Here is a 22,782-nt window from a genome sequence, read left to right on the forward strand (position 1 = left end):
TGTTGCTAGGTGACGGTCACGAAAGCAACGCATTAAAATGGAAAGACATCCTCACATCGTGGTCATTCTGCTTTTACTGAATCTTTTGGTTTTGGACATAGAGAAAGTGACTCGCGTCCATCTGCCGCAAAAATATTATAGATGTTCAGAACATCACACAGTGTCTGCAGAAGCTGTTTTTGGAGGACACAAGCAGACATTATCACAGTGCTTGCCCTGGCTCAGTCCTGCTGGCCACCAAGGTAGAGTACGTGACACACACACACGCACGCACGCACACACACGAATGAACATTATGAAAACGATAGTTGGTTGTACAGTTGACAATTCACTTCCGTTATTTGGTACGATTACTTTCATACCAGAAGTGACCTAGACCAGAGTTCACATGAAACATAACCTAGACTACCTCTTCTAGGTGGACTCGGGTACGGTTCATGGGTGCGCATTCGAGTTCAGAAGACACGTTCACACTCGCTAAATTTACCATACTCTGACGTCTAACAAATCCTGGTGCAGACCAAAAGTGTTAGTGTGAAAGCACCCTAAGAACTTTTTAAGACCATTATTAATGAAATTTCAGACTCACAAAGGGGCTTAATACTAGGAAATGTTTGTAAAAAAAAAATGTAATTTATTCTAAGGAAGATAATGAAACCATATTGGTAAATAGAGTTAATAAATAAACTTTTGTTAAAATTTTTATTGAGCTGTAATGCTTGTGATTGGATGGGTCTTTGAACAATTTTGGGTAATTTTACATGGACATAGGAAAAATAAGATCTATTAAAAATTGTAAAATGTAAGACCTACAACACAATATTTTAGCAAATTTAAGACTTTTTAAGGCCTAAAATTTAGTTTTTGAAATTTAAGACCTTTTAAGACTTTTTAAGACCCCGTGGACACCCTGTAATAAAACAGCTAATGTTTCAATTATTGAATAAAAATAGGTTTAGTTTTTGTTTTAGTTTACAATGCTGATCAGATATATTTAAAAACATTCACTTGGCACTCATTTCATTTTACAAATAACTGCAAAAAAGAAAAGCACACTGAATCATGTCGGTCTTAATTTGCATGAGCGTTAATCACTTTGCATGTTCAGTGTGCTTTTTCTCTGAACCGAAAGAACAGCTTGTCATTGCTTGTGTAAGAGGTTTTTGAGATGCTCCAGTTAGTGAGACACTGATGTTACATATCCGCGGGATTTTATTTTTATAATTATAATTACAGTCTATTGCCTGGGGCATTAATTAATGAAACAGATACTGACGCTCTAATCTGTGCAAATCTACTATTAACACAGAACTGAACTCACTCTCTCCAGCTCGATGATGAAGGTCTGATCCCAGCCCTGTTCTCCAACCATCTTCCATGCCGTCTGACACACCACTGTGTTGTCCAGCTTCAATACTGCGCTCACATCCGCTATACACACAAAACAAACAGAAATATCATAATATAGCATAGCATGTGCATTTACAAGAACTATTTTGCAAAGTGCGTTCTCTGGAAAACTGCTGTGTGCAATAATCAGATTTGAACTCTTGAAAAGGTCTGTTTTATGAAAATCATTAATTAAAAACCTCTTGAAGACATATTCTAAATGTCTGTTTATCATCTATCAAATACAAATGACATCTTCCAGAAGTAAAATAAGACATTTCTGTGATGTACAGTTGAAGTCAGAATTATAAGCCCCTTTTGATTTTTTTTTCTTTTTTAGGTATTTCTCAAATGATGTTTAACAGAGCAAGGACATTTTTTTACAGTATGTCTGATAATATTTTTTCTTCTGGAGAAAGTCTTATTTGCTTTATTTCGGCAAGAATAAATACAGTTTTACATTTTTTAAAAATCATTTTAGGGACAAAATTATTAGCCCCTTTAAGCAATTTTTTTTCTTCGATAGTCTACAGAACAAACCATCCTTATACAATGACTTGCCTAATTACCCTAACCTGTCTAGTTAATCTAAGTACCCTAGTTAAGCCTTTAAATGTCACTTTAAGCTGTATAGAAGTGTCTTGAAAAATATCTAGTCAAATATATAGGGGCTAATAATTATGACTTCAACTGTATGTGTGCTATTAGGATATGTATAAGTCACAAAAAAAATATTTAGCGACTTAAATTTTAGACATAATACTGTCTTTCTTCATCGTCATCTAAAATAATTCCAAACAATTTTTTTTACATTCATTTACAAATGTATATATATTAAAAAAACTGAGTGAGTCGGTAATTCAATGATTAATTTAAAAATAGAATAATTTGGGTTTTTTTTCCTTAATGAATCAGCTGTTCAAACAAATCAGTTGAATAAATGATTGAATAGGATCTTTAACACCTTTCGAAAGTGTCACATTTGGTCATCAATGATAAGACAAACAAGCCCAGGTACCAGCACAAAAACACTCTCAGCAACTGATCACAAAAAAAAAAAATAATAAAGGCAAAGGCCTCTGGGTTACGCTTATTTAACCAAACTAAAACATGATCATGCCTTGATTTTGAGTTATTTAATTAGGAGAGTAAGGTCTGACTTTGCTTAGACAAAAGTCTTGTCAAATAACAGAAATAATGTACAGTATAGAATATAAAGTCATGGTGCAGTGGAAAAAGAGTTAATATTGTGTATGACTCCCATGAGCTTGGATGACTGCATCCATACATCTCTGCAATGACTCAAATAACTTATTAATAAAGTCATCTGGAATGGCAAAGAAAGTGTTCTTGCAGGACTCCCAGTTCAACAAGATTTTTTGGATTCATCTTCAATGCCTCCTCCATCTTACCTCAGACATGCTCAATAATGTTCATGTCTGGTCTCTGGGCTGGCCAATCATGGTGCAACTTGACCTTCTTTGCTTTCAGGAACTTTGATGTGAAGGCTGAAGTATGATAAGGAGCGCTATCATGTCCCAAACTATGATTTTTCCTTCACCAAACTTGACTGATTTCTGTGACAATCTTGGGTCCATGTGGGTTCCAATAGGTCTTCTACAGTATTTGTGATGATAGGGATGCAGTTCAACAGATGATTCATCAGAAAAATCGACCTTCTGCCACTTTTCCAAATAATCAACTAGAAGTCAAGTTATACTGGGATCGACGACAAGACTTTTTTCAGGTAGTATATATATATATATATATATATATATATATATATATATATATATATATATATATATATATATATATATATATATATATATATATATAAATAGTCTAAAAATATTTACAAATATCATAAAAATGTATTTTACTTCCCTTCACTCCAAAACAAACCCTAATCAGCACAGAAAAACTAAATAAAAGTACGCTTTACTAGTAATTATTGCACTATACACATCATTTTGTAATACGCAGCACATTTCAGATGCTAAACAACACAACTTTTTTCAAAAAATATACTATGTGAGTAAACAGAAGCTGCAAATGTTGCAAACGTCAGCAAACGACTTGCCAGACTGGCAATGCAACACCCCATGTGTTAAAAGCTCAGATGCACAACATCCTGTTCTGTTCAACGCAGGGCTGTCATCACACATGACAGACACAACAGATTATTGAGTTATATCAGAACTCGCACATCCCTACAGACTAAATCGCACTATAAGCGTGACATCCTCACACACTCACAGGAGAGTTCGTCGGTTTTGATGGGTGTTTTTCCACTAACGCTGCCACTGCGACTATACAAGCCTTTTCCACTGCGCATGAATGATCGTCCCTCTCCTGGACTGTAACACGGTAAAACCACCTGGCTACCACGAGAGCGTCCGGGAACCACCTCCAGAACACCCATACAGCCCAATAATGTCACCTGGAGCCGACCTGCAAAAACAGGGGAAAACATTCTTAGAAGATAGTACATTTGGACTAATGTTGACTTTCTAACTTGAATACTATTGATACTTAATACCAATTTTAACACCATGGGCAAATGTTGACACAGCATTAAAACCACAATAATCATTCATTCATTCATTTTCCTTAGGCTTAGTCCCTTATTTATCAGGGTTTGCCGAGTGGAATGAACCACCAACTATTCTGGTATATGTTTTACACAGCAGACACCCTTCCAGCCGCTACACAGTACTGGGAAACACCTCACATTCACACACGCACTCATACACTACGGGTAATTTAGTTTATTCAATTCACCTATGCATGTCTTTGGACTGCGGGGGAAACCAAAGCACATGGAGGAAACCCACACCAACACAGGGAGAACATACAAACTCCACACAGAAATGGCAACTGGCCCAGCCGGGACTTTAACCAGCAACCTTCTTGCTGTGAGGTGACAGTGCTAACCACTGAGCCACTTATGATAATAATCATACATGTATTACTTTCTTAATTTACTATAATTGGAACCCCAAGCATGGCACAGTAAAGAGGTTTTACTACTGGTTCAGTCTGACCAGGGTTGCCAGGTCCAAGAAACCCAAACCCTCCCAAAATATATATTTTTCCAATTAGAGTCAATTGCTGGATTTCAATGTTGGAACTAGGGCTGAACGGTATGACGGTATACATCATTACTGCGGAATAAAATGTGTACTGTAAAATATACACGTTTTTTAATTCCGTGTATACCACGAAAACTTACATGCAGCCTGCATGAGGCTTAGAAAGATGATACATGGAAGACTTTGCTTTATATTTTCAACAAGAAGTGATCACTAATTTTCAATATTTACACAAGAATTGTAATCATTTATAATTTGTATTATTCAAGGAAAAAATGAGAAGATGCTACATGAGAAATGTTTATAAGTTCTGTCCACATAAAACAGTGATATGTGACATACAGTGGAATGTGTTGTTCATCTAAAGCAGGGATGGGCAAACTCGATCCTGGAGGGCCGGTGTCCCAGCATGGTTTTGCTCCAACCCTAATCAAACACACCTGCTTGCAGCTTTCTAGTGATCTTAAAGACACTAATTAGGGTGTTCAGGTGTGTTTGATTAGTGTTGGAGCAAAACTCTGCAGGGACACCGGCCCTCGAGGATCAAGTTTGCCCATGCCTGATCTAAAGTCATGTTTTATTTACTAGATTTTAGAGGTTAAAAATAAAATACAACATAGTCAAATAAGATCAAGTTTTTTTCTTTTCTTAAATATTTAAGCTTGTTTATTATATAAAGCCTTTTTGTACATTTGCTGGAATAACTACCTTTTAAAAATATAAATATATATATTCAGAAAGATATCGTTACTTTGGAATAAACGTCCTCAAACCCTAAAACCTATAATTTTTTGGTCATACCACCCAGCCCTAGTGGGAACATGTAGAAGTAACTGATGTTACTTGCTCATTTAATATAGGACGTGCTGTCAGACGGTTTTACTTGCTCACTTATGCCTCATTTACACTAGCAGCACCTTTGTAGTCGCTCTGGTTGGTGCTGCAAATGCAGGTCTGTGTAGGTCTACAACACAGAGAATACAATCGGCCTCTGAGCGAGCTGAAAGAGGATCACGTGAGCTCTACTGATGCTTCTATTGACTGTCGCTCAAGAAATTCACTTTTCGTTTGCATAAAGTTGAAGGATACTCAACTTTGTTGTGTCACTCGGCACGCCCACCGGGTCGCCAACTGTCACTCGCGTAGACAGAGGTTGCAGGAAGTCACTCACTCTCCATTGAAATGAACAATCTCAAGTCGATTTGCCACTGCGAGTGACGAGTCGCTCGTATTGTAAATGAGGCTTTAAAGCAATCTTAGGGTTGCCAGGTTTGCAGCCCTGGATAAAAGTCCATTAGGAAATGTTTCATTTTGTACTTGTGAGAACGAAAAATGTTGGCAGCCATGGCATGTTACAAAAGTAACGCAAAAAACACAACCCACAACTATTCCAACTACTGTATTTTCAAAAAAAGAGCCCACTTGCGGAGAAAAAACTCCTGGCAACACTGATTCAGATTTTCACTTTTGCCCAAAAATGAATGAATAAATGAAAGAATTAAAATAAAAATATGTTTTTTTGTGTTATGAACCATATAACATTTAAATAAATTATGTCAAAATTGTTAATTCCAATTTTAGTATTAGAGAAGAATCAACTAGTCTAATTTATGTAAAGTTAGAACATTATTGACGATATGTGAACTTTCATTATTAAACAAAGAGGCAAATTACAACCAATAAGACAAATACATACAACTGAGCACATATACAGATGAATACATTGCATTAAATACCTCAGGGAGCTCTAACTGTTACACTTTTGTTACTCTTCATAGTACTAAAGCATCTACCTCATCTATTCTTTCAAAAGCTGAAACGTGCATTGGAGTTTGCATCAGATGTATAATACAATATCAGAAAAGTAATATTCACGATCACCACATGTCAAGATATGAACACTCCACAGGACTTTAATTGAACTAAATGAAATAAGCAACCATTTATGTGTGTAAATGATGTGTTTTTTTAGTACCAGTGAGGGGCGAGGGTTTGGAGAGGGTGCTGTACTGGTTGTGGAGGTAGGAGGCGCTGTGTTGAGAGCTGAAGGCTGGTGAGGATGCTAAAACCAGCTCCTCTTTGATAACAGAAGCTTTGGGATGATCCTCAGGAAGCTCTGCTAACCGCCTATCTAAAGAATCTCGCAGCAGGTCCAACCTTTGAGACGATTCACTCAGACGACACTGAGCCTGAAGAAGAAAAAGAGAGAGAAAGAAAATATAAAGAGGGTCAAAACGACCTGTACTACAGGGTTAAACTAATACCAGAATAATAAATATAAGAAAACTACATACATTATCAATGGTTGTACATCGGCTAAAAATGTGACTCAACATTTATTATGCATAATGGCTATGACAGTTTAACATAAAGTATAGAAAGGATTATAAATCATACGTTAAAAATCAAATTAGTATTGTTTGTTCATATAATGACAGTAAACAGTACCCAAAACAGTTTAGGTACCAACATTCCTGAATAACTTTTATGCTTCGTAAAAGAAAGTCAAATTAGTTTGCAACAACAGGAGGGTAAGTATATGATTTTTGGAAAATAAATGTAATAAAATATTTAAAATGTATATTCATTCATTTTCTTTTCGGCTTAGTGCCTTTATTAATCTGGGGTCGCCACAGCAGAATGAACCACCAACTTATCCAGCATATGTTTTACACAGCCCTTCCAGCCGCACATACACTACGGACAATATAGCCTACCCAATTCACCTGTCTTTGGACTGTGGGGGAAACCGGAGCACCCGAAGGAAACTCACGCGAACACAGGGAGAACATGCAAACTCCACACAGAAATGCCAACTGACCCAGCCGAGGCTCGAACCAGCGACCTTCTTGCTGTGAGGCGACAGCACTACCTACTGTGCCACTGCGTCGCCTAAAATGTATATATATATTTAGATAATGGAGATAAATGTCTTAAATGTCAAAGTTGGGAAAATAAAATTAAATATAATTTAAAAAAATAAAATAATAAAATGAAATAAAAAATAAAATTAATAACTAAAATATTAAATAAGTAAAAATAAATAAATAAATAAATAAATAAATAAATAAATAAATAAATAAATAAATTAATTAATTAAATAAATTAAATTAAAAAAATAAATAAAATAAAATACATTTCCCAGTGATGGGTTACAGCTTGAAGGGAAAAACATGTGCTGGATAAATTGGCGGTTCAATTCGCTGTGACCCCAGATTAATAAAGGGACTAAGCCTAAAAGAAAATGAATGAATGAAGGAATAATTGAATAAATGAATGAATAAAAAATAAATAAATAAATAAATAAAATGCCAGTAGGTGGAGGTAAATGTCCTAAACGTCAAAGTTGGGCAAATAAAATAAAATAAAATACAATAAAAGGAAAATGTAAAAAAAATAAAATAATAATAACAAAATAAAATAAAATAAATAAAACAATGCACGGTGGCGCAGTGGGTAGCACTTTCGCCTCACAGCAAGAAGGTCACTGGGTCGAGCCTCGGCTGGGTCAGTTGGCATTTCTGTGTGGAGTTTGCATGTTTTCCTCGTGTTGGCGTGGGTTTCCTCCAGGTGCTCCGGTTTTCCCACAGTTCCAAAGACATGCGGTATAGGTGAATTGGGTGAGCTGAATTGACAGTATGTGTGTGAGTATGAATGAGAGTGTATGGGTGTTTCCCAGTGATGCGTTGCAGCTGGACGGGCATCCGCTGCGTAAAACATGTGCTGGGTAAGTTGGTTCATTCTGCTGTGCCGACCCCAGATTAATAAATAGACTAAGCCGAAAAGAAAATGAATGAATGAAAATAAACTGCCAGTAGGGGGAGGTAAATGTCCTAAATGTCAAAGTTGGGCCAATAAAATAAATAAATAAATAAAATAAAAATTTTAATTAAATGAAATATCTCTACATATTGCAATAATATAATAGTGTACCTCTGACATGGCCTTCTTGTCCTGTACTTTACTGGCTCCAAGAAGTCTAAGGACGTTTTTGGCTCCCTCAGCGACAGCGTGCTCTACTCGGTAATGGTGTCTGAGCACTTCAATGCGTAGCTCCATACCACACGGATCTGGCTTTCCTGAAAAGACAGACACACACACACGCACACGCACGCACGCACACACACACACATGTTAGGCTATCAATATCACTCACACTCCCACAGCGAATTACACAAGCCATCAGCCTGAAGGGGTCAGAGCCATTTCAACCACGTAATTAAACAGCGGAGGAATAATATTTCAAAGAGGAATTCAAATTGTTTGTTGAACTGCACCACATATTTTCAATCAGAGAAGAAAATATGTATTGTTGATGAGTGTTTAATGAATGAAGTTTGCTTTCATTTTTATTAATTAAAACTTGCTTAACATTCAGTTCCAACTTTTTCGCATTTGCTTTGATGCTAGAATATTAATTACAATTTTATAATGCAATTTATTCACCACCTACAACTCAAGACACTAGTATTCAGCTTAAGGTGTGATTTAAAGGCTTAACTAGGTTCATTAGGCAAGTTTGGTTCGTTATGTAGACAATCAAAACTAAATATTGCTTAAGGGGGCTAATAATATTGACCTTAAAATGGGTTTAAAAAAATTAAAAACTGCTTTTATTCTGGCTGATATAAAACAAACAAGACTTTCTCCTCAAGAAAAAAATATAATAGGAAATACTGTGAAAAAATCTTTGCTCTGTTAAAGGTTCGATGTGTGGTTCTGGAGTACTTTTAACATTTTTTTGAACTAATTTGTGTGTGAGTTGAGCATCAGTTAAGATAGCGTAAGCACCTGTCAGCTTTAATTGTCGGGAAAACTGAATAATTTCAACCTTTTGTCAGCTAATTTCATCTTCCGGGTTTAAAAATCATTTTTGTGGCAGGATCAAAATCAGTGACGTAGCGCGAATCTGCTAGTGGAGTGATGATGCGTCAGTTTCTCATTATTATTCATAGACTGAGTTTTCTTATCCTATGAGAAGACCCTGCTTCTTAATTATTCATGAGAGCACATGCTTTCTGAAGGCAAGGCAGGCCTGCCAAGTTGTGAGACTGAATGATTGGGTGAGACCGCGTCCGCGCACGGCACGGGTCGTATGTATTTGTTTCCATGATCCACAGTGTTTGTTGCATGTGCTTCCCCCGCGATGCTGTCAGGCCCGATATAGCAAAGCTGTTGGTTTGCAGCCAGCATTTTTGTCGGGAGAACTGTACGAGAATTGGAGGTTGGCGAACTTTGTCTTTTATCAGTGGAGTTAGTTACCATTCACACATCGCCTATCTGTGCTTCTGTGTTTGCCTGTTTAAAAGCCTCCAGATTACCGGCAGGATTAATGGTTGGAATAGACAGGGCGAGAGACCTGCTGCGCTGCTATCCACTGTGTCTGCATTCAGACCCGAGGATTGAGGTGGAAAGAAGTGTCCCTCATTCATAGTGTTTATTTAAACACGATTATCTTTATGATGATATAACAAATTGTGGTTATTATGTGTATATGAAATTACGAATAACAAATGTAGCAGTGCATTAAATGAATACTATTTATTTCTTTGCATTTTAACTTTGTAAACTATAAAATCATGGGTCTCCTCACGGTTTATGTCTCATTTTGTGAGCTGACTGACAACAGTTGTTCGCTCCCGTCTTTTCCCCTGCTCTGCTGGCCACGCTCACTCCTCCCTCTGCTTGCAGCGCTCCATGCCCATCTCGGAGCATTTTTTGAAAACATTCTAAGGTACACTTCAACTGAAAGAGGGGGGTTTCATGGCCCTTTAAAGAAAAAATTCACAGGAGAGCTACTAATGTTGACTTCAACTGTATATGAAGTCCAAAACGGCAAAAAATGAAGTGTGAAATTTTAGATCACTGGTCAAATTTCTCTATTGTGTTTTTAACATCCAAGAAATGGTACTGAATATTAAATATTTATACTTAATTCTATGCCAACTTTTTGTAACTGAAATGAAATCATTAAATTTTGCTCCTTCCTAAAAGACCAGCGTGTCCCTCTGCAGGACGCTGCTGTCATTGTGTGTCAACTATCCTTTATCCGGTTAATGAAAATGAACTGAATATGATGCCAACAAAGACATTAAGTCTAAGACACATAAAAGGTACATGTTGTCATGTGCAGACATTAAAGAGGATGAGGGATGATGTTGGATCAGGACAGCGAGCCTCCATATAGTAATTACTATACTTATGCAAACTGAGGTCTGCCACGCTGCCAGCTACAGACTTTCAGAAATAAGAGGATTATTACAGATTATAAATTGAAAGATTAAGATGCTGTGGTGTTATGTTATGCTGTCATGACATCAGAAACCTCCACAAGCTGTTATGGGTTTTTTTTAATGACAATTTATCTTCATCAGTTTGGTCCTGACTAAAATACAAGCAGGTCAATGATTCTAAGATCCAAAATCGAATGTTTAAAAACTTTCTCTCCTAATTTCTTAATGAAAATGAGACTACAGACTGTTTATTGCATGATAATTTACATTTATTTTTATAATGCTGTGTTTACACCAGATGCGGCACACGCAAATAAATCACACTATTTTGCATAAATAGGCATGTGAACATTTAGATTTTCCTCACTTCATTCGCTTCAAATTCACTTCATTTGCACATCAAATTCACTTCGCAATAGATGCAGATTCGGGTCATGGGCAGAGATCTGTCTGGTGACTCTAGTTTAATTTCTAAATGGCTAAAGTGGATTTTATTAAAAGAGTAGCTGTGCTTTATGTGCTTTAGGAAGGCTGAAAAACAGTGTATATTTGTTCGACGCTGTGTCTGAGTCCACTAGACCCTGATTTCAGAGGTGCACCCAGCTATTTGAGTTTTATTAACTCCTCCAGAAACTACACCTGGAGGATGGAAGCTTTCAGTGGTACTTCCAACTGAGCCCAGCCCAGTTTGATGAGATGTTGTCCGGTGTCGGCAAGAGGATTTCCCCTTGGGAGACTCACAACAGGCACAACTTATAATCAGTACAAGAGCAAGCTCCTGATTGGTTAATGCGGCATGACTCGAGCGATCTGCGCATCAAGCATGCAAAATGCTAAACTTGTGCAGCCTCATTTGCACGAATCGCATCATTCGCGCCATCTCATTCACACGAATCGTGCCGCAGGATGTCTATTCATGTCTTTGCATTGACTTAACCTGTAAATCACTCACGCTTCATGCTTCATCCGCTTCTGGTGTAAACGCACCATTATGGTTGAAACTGATGCTGGGTCCACATCAAAAGCGGAATTAAGTACTTGAGCAAGCAGATAAAATACAGTCAATGCAAATATTCAAATATAGGTGAACTTCCACCAGGTGGCGCAAATCATGTGGAATGCACAATGCATTTGGCACAAATGTGTGGACATTGCCTCATTTGTGTCTTCTGTCAAAGTTAAAATATTTCAACTCGAGAGGAAAATTGAGGTGAAAAACATCCCATGAATAAACTACAGCTAGTGACTTGGTGGTCCGTTTGGTGTGAGCCCAGGATCCAAGAAGCATTTGTGTAAGAAGTGGAAATTAGAAGTAGAGAACAATTTATAAACAGCTTATTTCAGAAATAATTCATCGTTCGATATTTTAAGGAATTTTAGTCATGGACAAGGCAAGACAAAATATGCAGATTTTTTGCTATTTCTGCTCAAAACTTTGATTAAAAAATTTATATATTTTTTTAAATAAAGCATCTACGCAATTATGTGTATTAATGTAGAGTAAAGGTGTTACGAAGCAGCTGCTGACAACAGAAGTGCAGATCCAAATGCAGTTTATTAAAGGCAAGGTCGGGCAGGCAATGGTCAAAATAGGAGCAAAACAGGAGCATAAAGGTAATCCAATAAATGTGGTCAAAATACAGGCGAGAGGGCAGGCTAGTCGGCAAAGAATCAAAACGGGAACAAGGCAAAAATCAAAAACATAGCAAAAACAAACAGAAAAGCTCAATGTTCATGAAGAAACAAGACTCAGCAATGTGAAAGTGGGGTGAATATTTAGTCCTTAATCAGTCCAACGTGAGCTACAGCTGTGTCTGTGTGTGTGTCCGGATTATTGTCAGCTGTTGCTGGGATTGATGGGTGCAAAGAGTTTTGGGAGTTGTAGATCATACAAATAGCAGAAAACACAGCTGACAATCTCAACAATAGAAGCTGAAAACTTAACAAATAAAATTCAAATATTTAATTCTTTACTTTTAAGGCAACTTTTTAAGGGGATGGTTTCCACGCAATTTTCTAGTAGTTAACTATTTGGGTTAAGAGCGCACAAATCTAAGCGTCTGTATATTATTTAATAATATAATTGAAATAAGTATTAAAAGACTGAATAAAGGTGTAAATAAATAATAATAATGCTGCAAGTGCAGATTCTGTATGAGCCTGATCATGGCTTTTCCATGCTAACCAAACAGTGTTTTAGAAAATACCCAAAGCATTCAAGAAAAACACTTTATTTTGTGCAAAATAAAGTCATTGCTTTAGGTTTCAAAAGGCTTTATAATGGCTCATTATCTTGCAAAATCCATGAAAACTGTCCAGTTTAACTACCAATTAAATAGGGTTTGTTATAATTTAGAAAGTCATCACTATAGGTATAGATTAACACTAATTTTGATCAGTGTTTTTTATTTTCAAATATCTAATTTAAGTTTAAGTCAGAATAACTTATTAAATATGCTTCATAAAATGCTCTTTTGCTCGTTTTGGAATAACTTGAGCAGCGACCTCAAAATTTAGGGAATTGTAGGTTGATCTCTAATTTTGATCTCCAGGCCTGTCCCAGAAAAATCATCCTATATTTTGAGCTGCTTCAAAGACTTGGAGGCCAAATAGACGACTGACTGAGAGGATTATTACTGAGAGGGATAATAAGACAGAGAAAAGGACATAAGAAGAATGATGGATGGATTGACTGTAGAGTTTTTTCTGTCCTAATAAGGCATGAAGCTCAATTCAGTGATATAATTTCTTGGGGAGAGAGTGTGTGTACATGTACACATTGAGGTGTATGTGTGTCTTTATACAGGAGTATTAAACAATGTGTGCTAACTGTGAGCCTGTTACTGTTTGCTTTATATGATATGGTCTCTGGTCTGTGTCTGAATGATGATTCCATAAGCTATAATTACTTAAAACGTATGTACAGTATAGGTGTGTGTTGTTTATTTACATAATGTAATGCATTTAGTTTGGCTTTAAAGTAAAAATGTCGAAACATACTTGTGTACGATTTTTCTTGTGGCATGCAAAAAGACTATAACAAGGAACTGGCTGAAAAAAATCAATGTTGAAACGTAAGCAGAGGTTAGAGATAATTGAAGAAATTTATGTAATGGAAAAACTGACATTTATGTTGAGGATAAAAATAGATTTTTTTAGGAAGGTTTGGAAAAATGGTTGATAAATAGGGAGTTTAAAGACATCCCCATTTAAGTAAAAGATAATTGGTAGAGATAGAGCTTATCTTTACTCTTTCTACATTCAAGTTTATGTGTATATATAGGTAATTATGTATGTGCATATTGATATGTGTATGTATGTAATGATATCTGTCTGCATGTTTTTCTCTATTTTTTTTTTGTTAAATTATTGTCTGTATTGTAAAAAATAAACTATTCAATTCAATTCAATTCACCTTTATTTGTATAGCGCTTTTACAATGTAGATTGTGTCAAAGCAGCTTCACATAAAAGGTCATAGTAAATTGGAACAGTGTAGTTCAGTTTGTAGTGTTTAAGTTCAGTTCAGTTTAGCTCAGTTCAGTGTGGTTTAATAATCACTACTGAGAGTCCAAACACTGAAGAACAAATCCAACGATGCGCAGCTCTATAGATCCCAAACCATGCAAGCCAGTGGCGACAGCAGAGAGGGAAAAAAAGAAAAAAAAACCTTGAGAGAAACCAGACTCAGCTGGGCACGGCCATTTTAATTTCTAAACAAAAATAAAAGTTATAAAAAATGTCTAAACATCTTTAAAACAAGATCAGTAAGTTTGGAGTCTATAAGAGTTTTCTTACGCTCATGAAGGCTGCATTTAACAAAAATACAATAAAAACAGTAATATTGTGAAATATTATATTGTGAAAGAATTGTTTTCTTATTAATATATTTGAAAATGTCATTTATTTCTGTGATGAGTTTTCAACAGCGCTTTAGAAATCACTCTATTATACTGATTTGCTCTTCATGTAATATTTCTTCTTACCATGTTAAAACATGTATATATTTTTAATGGGATGTTTTGATTAATAGAATATATAAAAAACGAAAATAACTTAAATCTTACATATTGTGCTGTGAATTCCATCAATCGAATGCATCCTTGCTAAATATAAATGTTTAGCTCCTTTCTTTTTTTAAAGAAGAAATTACTGAACCCATCATTTAAATGGTAGTCTGTATGAATAATTGAATAAAATAATGTTAAACTGTTCTTGAAACAACTTAAACATTCCTGATTACAGCTATTTAAAAGTTAATGTGATAATTCACTTATACTGAATGAAAACAAACCAATTAAAATGAAGCAATTTTTCCTTCATTTGAATGCGGTCTGTAATTTATTTAATTTTCTCCTGCATTTTTAGAGTACTCACTGTAAACCTTAAATTGTGTACGTGTGTTTGTGTGTATGTCCATGTTTTAGTGACGTATCAGGACACAAATCTGTATAATGACATAGGTATGACATGGGTATTACAATAAGGTGGTGAAAACTGTACAGTTTCCTGTGAGGGTTGGATTTAGGGATAGCGTGGGGTTAGGGCAATACAAAATACAGTTTGTACTGTATAAAAACTATGGGATCCTATTTAATGTTCCCACAATTCACAAAAACAAACATGTGTTTGTATGTGTGCTGGTTTGGTTGATTTACGAGGACATTGTGTATAATTTATTTAATGACATGGGTATGAACTTGGTATTACAATGTTGAGATGGTTTACGAGAACATACCTTGTGTCCTCATAATCCAAAATACTAAAAATCATATTTAATGGGGTCTTTTGACAGTTTTTTTCTGTTAGGTTTGGGGATAAGGAGCAAAATACACCTATGAAGCAAAAACCAACATGTATATGTGTCTGTGCATGTGAGAGTGTGTGTGTGCATGTATGAAGTAAAGAAATGAAGTGGGTGTTGTGAAGGGGTCAGGAAGACTGGTTGGATCCAAGATTTACTTAGGAAAGTCTCGTATTTAACAGGTAGGATAAAGGAGCATACACAACAAGAGAGAAGCATACACAACAAGAGAGGTCATCCACAAGCGGAATCCTTAAAACAGGTAAATTGTCAAGACAGACAGCAAGAATCGGAAAAAAATGATAAACGCTGCAATGTTAAAACGATAAACCCTTTGAATTGAATGCAGCAGCTAAACAAGACTCAGTTTTGGGTGAGAAACTGTGTGGAGTATCTGTAGTCCATTTAATCAGTGATGATGAAGTGCAGCTGTGTGTAATCAGAGGGTGAACTGGAACTGGTGTGTGAATGCAGGACGTGATGGGATGTGTAGTCTGGGAGGATGATACAGGGAGTGCTCACCAGTGGCCCATGAGGTAAATCCCACTGGCCATCACAACAGGGGGAACTGACCATCATCTGTCACCTCACACTGTGTGTTTGAGCCACTCTAAGCCAAACGGGCTCATATCACACACATTTATTGATCTGTATGACCCGCACTGCTTGTGTGTGTACAGTATCTGTGAACATGCTGTTCTCCAGACTGCATAAACACAGTAGTCTTGACCAAACATACCCAGTACACACCCCTTCAAACACACACGCACACATGTCTTCAGGGATTCGGGTGGGTTATTGATCTGTTTTTTTCTCTACTCGACTGTAAAAAATCAGACATTAGAGCAAAAGCGAAGCAACACACACACACACACACACACACACACACACACACACACACACACACACACACACACACTTAGCCATACCCTGTGTATCATCGTTGTGTTCGTAAGCCTGCACTGCTTTCCGGATCTGCATGCGGATGATGTCAATCTTTGTCTTGCTGTCCTGTAGCATCTGCTGAGCTGTTTGCAACATCTTCTTGTCCTGACAACACACACATCGCTGTTAGAATACTGTGAGTAAACATCTTTGATAGACTGACTCTGTATCTAAATCTAGTGAACTGCCTTGCTGCATACACACAGGCAAGCTAACAGTACAATATTCTTTAAAATGTAACATTTAGTTAAAAATAATGCAAATGTGATTAGAATGAACAACCTTTATTTCCTCCTTCAGTAAAGAATGACATTTAAAAACAATACTGACAACTGAATGATGTCTCCTGCATCTTATTTTGTCTAAGTTCATCAAAGTGCATTCAGGAATTTACTTCTCCTTGAAGAATATACACAATGATGCCTTTGATTTGGGCTAAAACAAGATTTCTTGTGAAGCAGCATAATTAAGTTGTCTATTCTTAAAGACTGCATTCATACTGTGAGTGCACCAAAAGTTTGGGGTCAGATTCAGTTGTTTTTATGTAATAAATACTTTTATTTAGCAAAAATACATTCAACTAATCCGAAAAACACTAATAATGTTAGAGAACTATATATCATCATGTTCGATTTCAAATTTTAAGTTTGATTCATCAAAGAATGCTGTAAAAAAGTAAAAAAAGTGAAAAATATTCAGTTTTCGAAATCGATTATAATAATAAATGCTTCTTAAGCACCAAATTAACATATGACAATGATTTCTGAAGGATCATGTGACACTGAAAAGACACCATTATAGGAGTAATGTCAGAAAACAACAGTTAGTTTAAATAATAATAATAATATTTTAAGAAATAGCAGTTTTACTATGCTTCTTGCATTTTAATCAACTAAAAATTACCTTTTGAAAAGATGAAGAGGTAGTGGCGGTCAAAACTAGTGGTGTAACGAATCACAAATCTCACGGTCCGGATCAAATAATGCGTTATTTAGTCACGGATCACAACAAAATCATGATCACAATCCTGGTCTACAATTAAAAAGGCATTTTCAAAGAGTTATAAAACATTATTTGTAGGGCTACACGATATTGAAAAAAATGTATGTTGCGATATTTACATTTATATTTTCTGCGATTTATATTGCACTTTTTCACAGCATAACTTGATTAATAATTTTAGATTGAATGGAAGGATTTTGTAGAGCAGTGCATAAAATAATAATAGTAATGACAATAATTATAATGACAATAATAAACAAATTACAAGCAGAAATAAATAGACAATTTATTATACAAATGAAGGAGACTAATGTACAATAAAACTGTATATTCTTCATTGTGTAAATAATCAAATACAATTGATCTTTGTTAAACCAACAAACGTTATAATTCCTTGTCCCCAAATGCTTTGAATTCACTTAAAATGTTTACACAGGTCTTACAAACACAAGCAATTGATAAACGTTTACTTTATGATGGTGAAACTGAAATGGCTCCAAAATTCTCAAGTGTTCTGAATGTTTGTACCTGGTCAAATATAATCCTGACTCCACATTTCACCTCCTGCGATGTGACTATTGCATATTCACACATTGTGATATCGATGCTAAAACGAATTATTTGTGTGGTATTTTGAGCTGACACTTCACTTACACACTCTAGGGACATCAGAGACATATCGTCACGTTCCAGCAGTTGCGGATCGCTGGAGAACTACAAATCCCATCATGCACCTCACACACATTGCAGTTCCAGTTCTCTCCCTGATCCAAAATCCAAACTATTATATAGTCGGCTACAGGCTAAATACGTCAGAGCTTAACATGCGGCACGTGCTTATGTTAAAGCTTCGATATGATCTGTTGTTGTCAAACTTATGTTTCCTTTTTAATATAAAGATATTTTCTTTGTAATACCACAACTGTCCCTCATCGCCAGTAAAATAACCAGCCTTTGTATTTAATGTAGGCCTATTTTAAATGTATATTTTCCTTCCAGATTGACAAAACTAAATTGTGGCCAGTTTTACTTATTAAACACACCCTCGCCTTTACTAGCCGCGAATGAGAGGGAGAAATGAAAGCATATCAGCATAGAGGAAAAATCAAATGCTCAACAAATAATCTTTAAAATATTGACTCATATTAAATTGTACAAAGAGTTTTGCGATAAAACATTTACAGTGGATCATTAATTAAATCCCTATTTTTCATAGAGTGAAACAAATCATCACAAAAAAATAATATACTTCATATAGGCTATTTTTGCTGGAAAAATTATCTTTTTGGAACAAATTTCATTTGATATAATTTATATCTTAATTTTAGTGTATTTTTTCTTGGTCAGTTATCTACAAAATAAATAAGAAGAAAGAATAACATTTGACATGAAGTGCTTTAAAAAACGGTCCACTATATGGTTTAGCGCCAAAACACAAACTTATTATATAATTTTTAAAATAAAAGTGAAATATTCACAGTTTCAGAATAACCTATATTAAACTGTTTTCATTGTTAATGACAAAATCCTACATTAAATCAAGCAATTTGACCACAATGAGGCAGGACAGGCTTAACAAAATTCACAGCACTGAACAAGTTCCCAGATTGAGAGTCACTCAGGATGAGAAAACTCAGAAACTCATTGTAAAAACAGAGATGTTCACCGCATGTCTGGTTGTGACGAGTGATTTTTAAAAGGAAAACATATTTGTGCCAGCCTGTCAAGATTGCTTAAAACACCATAATATTTTAGAGAAGTTTGCATAACCAATGATTGATCTCATCTATGTGCGACACACCCATACTTAAATATCATGCAACCTATTTTTTGATTAGCTGACCCGCAGATTAACGGCAGCACCATTAGATATAACCGAGATCCGCATATTAGGGTTTTATGCGTTGCCCAATTTGCAATGTCAGGAGAGTGACTCTACAAGGTAACGTAAACTGCACACACTTGATTATGTAATGTGTAAAGTCGTGTGTCTCACAGCACAAAGCATAACTTTTAAATGTTCATGCTTAAACGGTCATCAATAAGGTCTATTGATTAAAGGCTTATCGACAATTAATCGATGGTCGAGTTATCGTTAACATCCCTATCCCATATACAATGCTGAGTCTTGTTTGTCTGTAACATTACAAAGCGTACCCTAGTCTAGTCTAGCCTTGCTGTGTTTCCTGACCCTTGTTTTGTATTTGTTTATCCTGTTTGCCTCCTGCACTGACTACTGCCTGTGACCCTGACTACGGTTTTGGAGTTTTCACATAATACTGATTGTTCCTGTTGACCATTACCTCTCTGACTAAGCTGTAAATAAACTGTGTTTGCACCCTCAACTCTGTTGTACCCGACTCCATTGTTACACATATTTGATTTCTTTTAAAAAGGGGCATATTAGGTCCCCATAAAGACAGAACAACACAATTCATTCAAAAACAAAACAAAACAACCCCAAACCTTTGAATGACAGTGTAGATCACTACATATTATAATAGAGGCTGTGTGTTTGTGTGCTCATACCTTGGTGGAACCGTTGGTATAAATGGGGATTATGTTTTCTGCCCCCTGTTTGACTTTGAGCTCGATGTTTAACTGCCTTTCCAGAGCGGCGATTCTCTCCTTGTGTGCTGATGACCTGCTCTCCGCTCCTGGAGACTGAGGAGCGTCATCTGCACACAACAAGCACAAACTTACAGTCAGCTGAGGGATTCGGCAACATGTAAAATCAGTTTTTGTAAACAAACGTGAATTATTGATAGTCATCTATAATTCATTCGAGGCATCTATTATTAATGTCTTTAAACATATGTTTTTTGTTGGATTTAAGTATTTATAAGCAGTGGAATAACATATGTGCAAATGGCTCTGTATATCAAAACATGATTTAAAATTATTGATTAAATACATATACATATATTTAAATAACCAAATTGGCAAGATAAAGGGATAGTTCACCCATAGTTCTTTCATAATTGAATTATCCTTTACAGCTGTTTGAGTTTGTATTTTTCTACTGTACACAAAAGAAGATATTTTGAAGAATGTTGAAAACTAATCCTTTAAATTGCCAATTTGGTTACTTAAATAAATGTTCATTTTATTTGATTTACAGAGACATACACACATTGATAAAGTCAGTGGTTTTCGACATTCTTCAAAACATCTTCTTTTGTGTCCAACAGAAAAAAATGAAACTCAAACAGCTGTAAACGATAAATCAATTATGACAGAATTTTCATTTTTGGGTGAACTATCCCAAATCAAACATGAATTAAAAATATTTGTTAAATAAAATATAAATATATTTAAATGACCAAATTGGCAAGTTAAAGTGATAGTTCACCCAAAAATGAATAATGCTAATAGTTAAACCTTATTTTTCACTTCCATATTAGACTTTGCAGTGTTTGGATTCAGATGTTTTAATACATTAATGCATATTGCCAATAATAGTAAAAATATTTAAAATTGTAGAAAATGTTAACATTTTGCATTGTTGTATTGCTTTTAAAACATTTGATGGAGCTGAAATTGAAAATAAAAATGGCGTTTAATATTTTGTGCACAAATAAAGGACAAAATATGTTTGCAGTAAGGATGTCCAGATATGATCACGGCATCGGAAATCGGGCCCGATCACGCGGCTTCAGACGATCGGAATCAGACGTTACCTCCCGATCAGGACTCGAATATATATATATATATATATATATATATATATATATATATATATATATATATATATATATATATTCTCATAATTTTTTAACACATCTATAGTTATGTGGTTGCACAGAGTTAGACCTCTTTCTTGACTTCACACAGAAACAGCAACGTGTGCGGCATGACATCACTTTGTTGTAGAGACGCTATTGGTTAAATGCCGGCAAAGTAGAACACGGAAGCAGCTTGAAGCGGAAAGAGCGGTGTGGAGGTATTATAAAGTTGATGACGACAACATCGCCCTAGCACACTGTGAGATATGTAAACTTGGGATTGCCTGCCGGGTGTTTTAAGTTGAGGTGCTATTTGTTTTTATATTAGATTTTTTTTATGTTTAATGCTACACAAAAGTGAAAAATTTAAGAATTGGTGTTATTTATTACTTGATTGTTCAAGCTATCTCACGGAAGTCCTCTGTGTGTTAACAGAGTTGTTGAATGTTAAAATAAGGTGAATTAAATAAAAAATAAGGAAGGCAAAAAAACCTGATCGGGACATCCCTAGTTTGCAGTTAACATCAACAAGATCATAGTCAGACATATTTAAAATAAACAAGATTTTAAGCAAGTAAATCTAGCATATATCGTTGTGTTACTTTTGACCCACCCATGTGTCACCCATAAGTTATATTGGAGTTGTTCTACATTGATACAAAACAACACCTGATTTTCATAGAGCACTCTTGTGAGTTAGTAACCACAGCAAAAATATATTTCTGCTAACAACATCATCTTTTAAAATGAGCTTTTTTATTAAAATGCTACTTTCGTCCCCGCTATCCCCTACTTTTTTTCTGTCACCTCCATAACGCATGTTTATTTTCCTAACTCAAAATATAAAACACTTTTACAAATTGATATTTTCTTTTGATCCCTAGTTGTTTTGGAAAATAAAAACAATATACAGTAACATAAACAATCTCTGTGAATTTATGTTTCAAGTTTTACCGCAATTGTCACATCCATAATTGCACATTAATGACACCCCTACACTGCTATCATTCACATAAATAAGTCTAAATCTCCACTCACCGTGTGTATCATCAGTCCCTTTGACGACAATATGAGCGTCCAGTTCTTGTAATTCAGCGTGGAGTGAATCCAGACGCCGATTGGAGCAGCGCAACTGGCTGTCCACCTGCTGAGCATTTCGTTTATCTGTAGTGGCTCTGCGGAGATTCTCTGCACCCTCTTTAATCTTCAGCTCCTTGCGGATTTCCCGACGGATTCGCTCACGCTCTTTATCCAGCCGCTGTTGAACGCTCGAGTCAGAGTAATCAGAGCTGTGGTCCAAGCCAAGCCGCTCTAATCCAGACAACCCACCGGGATCACTCTGAAAACAGAAAGATAGAACTATAATCAACCAGTTACAGCTTGATATCACAGTATCAATGACATGGTATAGATTTAGATATCATAGTCATTCACTCAATGCATTCCCCATCGAGATCACATCTGGATTATCTTCAGTCTGAGAGTGCTTTTACGCCTGTAGATTGATTGTTTTGTTCGGAAACAAGGATTTAAATTATATCAAGTTTCTAAACAGACCAAAATAGTTAAAACAAGTGACGTGCGAGAAAA

The 22,782-nt window shown here is 35.7% G+C and overlaps 1 protein-coding gene across 3 annotated transcripts in view; it reads right to left on the reverse strand.

Annotated features, from left to right (window-relative positions):
• pkn1a (protein kinase N1a) overlaps positions 1-22,782 on the reverse strand; it is an 89,281-nt gene that overhangs the window by 15,778 nt on the left and 50,721 nt on the right. For all 3 annotated transcript variants that reach the window (XM_056456670.1, XM_056456669.1, XM_056456668.1), the window contains exons 2-8: positions 22,231-22,531; positions 19,997-20,145; positions 16,450-16,570; positions 8,418-8,563; positions 6,460-6,673; positions 3,649-3,843; positions 1,322-1,431 (exon numbers count right to left, since the gene is read on the reverse strand). In XM_056456670.1, coding sequence (XP_056312645.1) covers positions 1,322-1,431; positions 3,649-3,843; positions 6,460-6,673; positions 8,418-8,563; positions 16,450-16,570; positions 19,997-20,145; positions 22,231-22,531 — 1,236 coding nt within the window. The remainder of the gene's footprint in view (positions 1-1,321; positions 1,432-3,648; positions 3,844-6,459; positions 6,674-8,417; positions 8,564-16,449; positions 16,571-19,996; positions 20,146-22,230; positions 22,532-22,782) is intronic.

Source organism: Danio aesculapii, chromosome 1 (genome assembly GCF_903798145.1).
Source record: "Danio aesculapii chromosome 1, fDanAes4.1, whole genome shotgun sequence".
Lineage (NCBI taxonomy): Eukaryota > Metazoa > Chordata > Actinopteri > Cypriniformes > Danionidae > Danio > Danio aesculapii.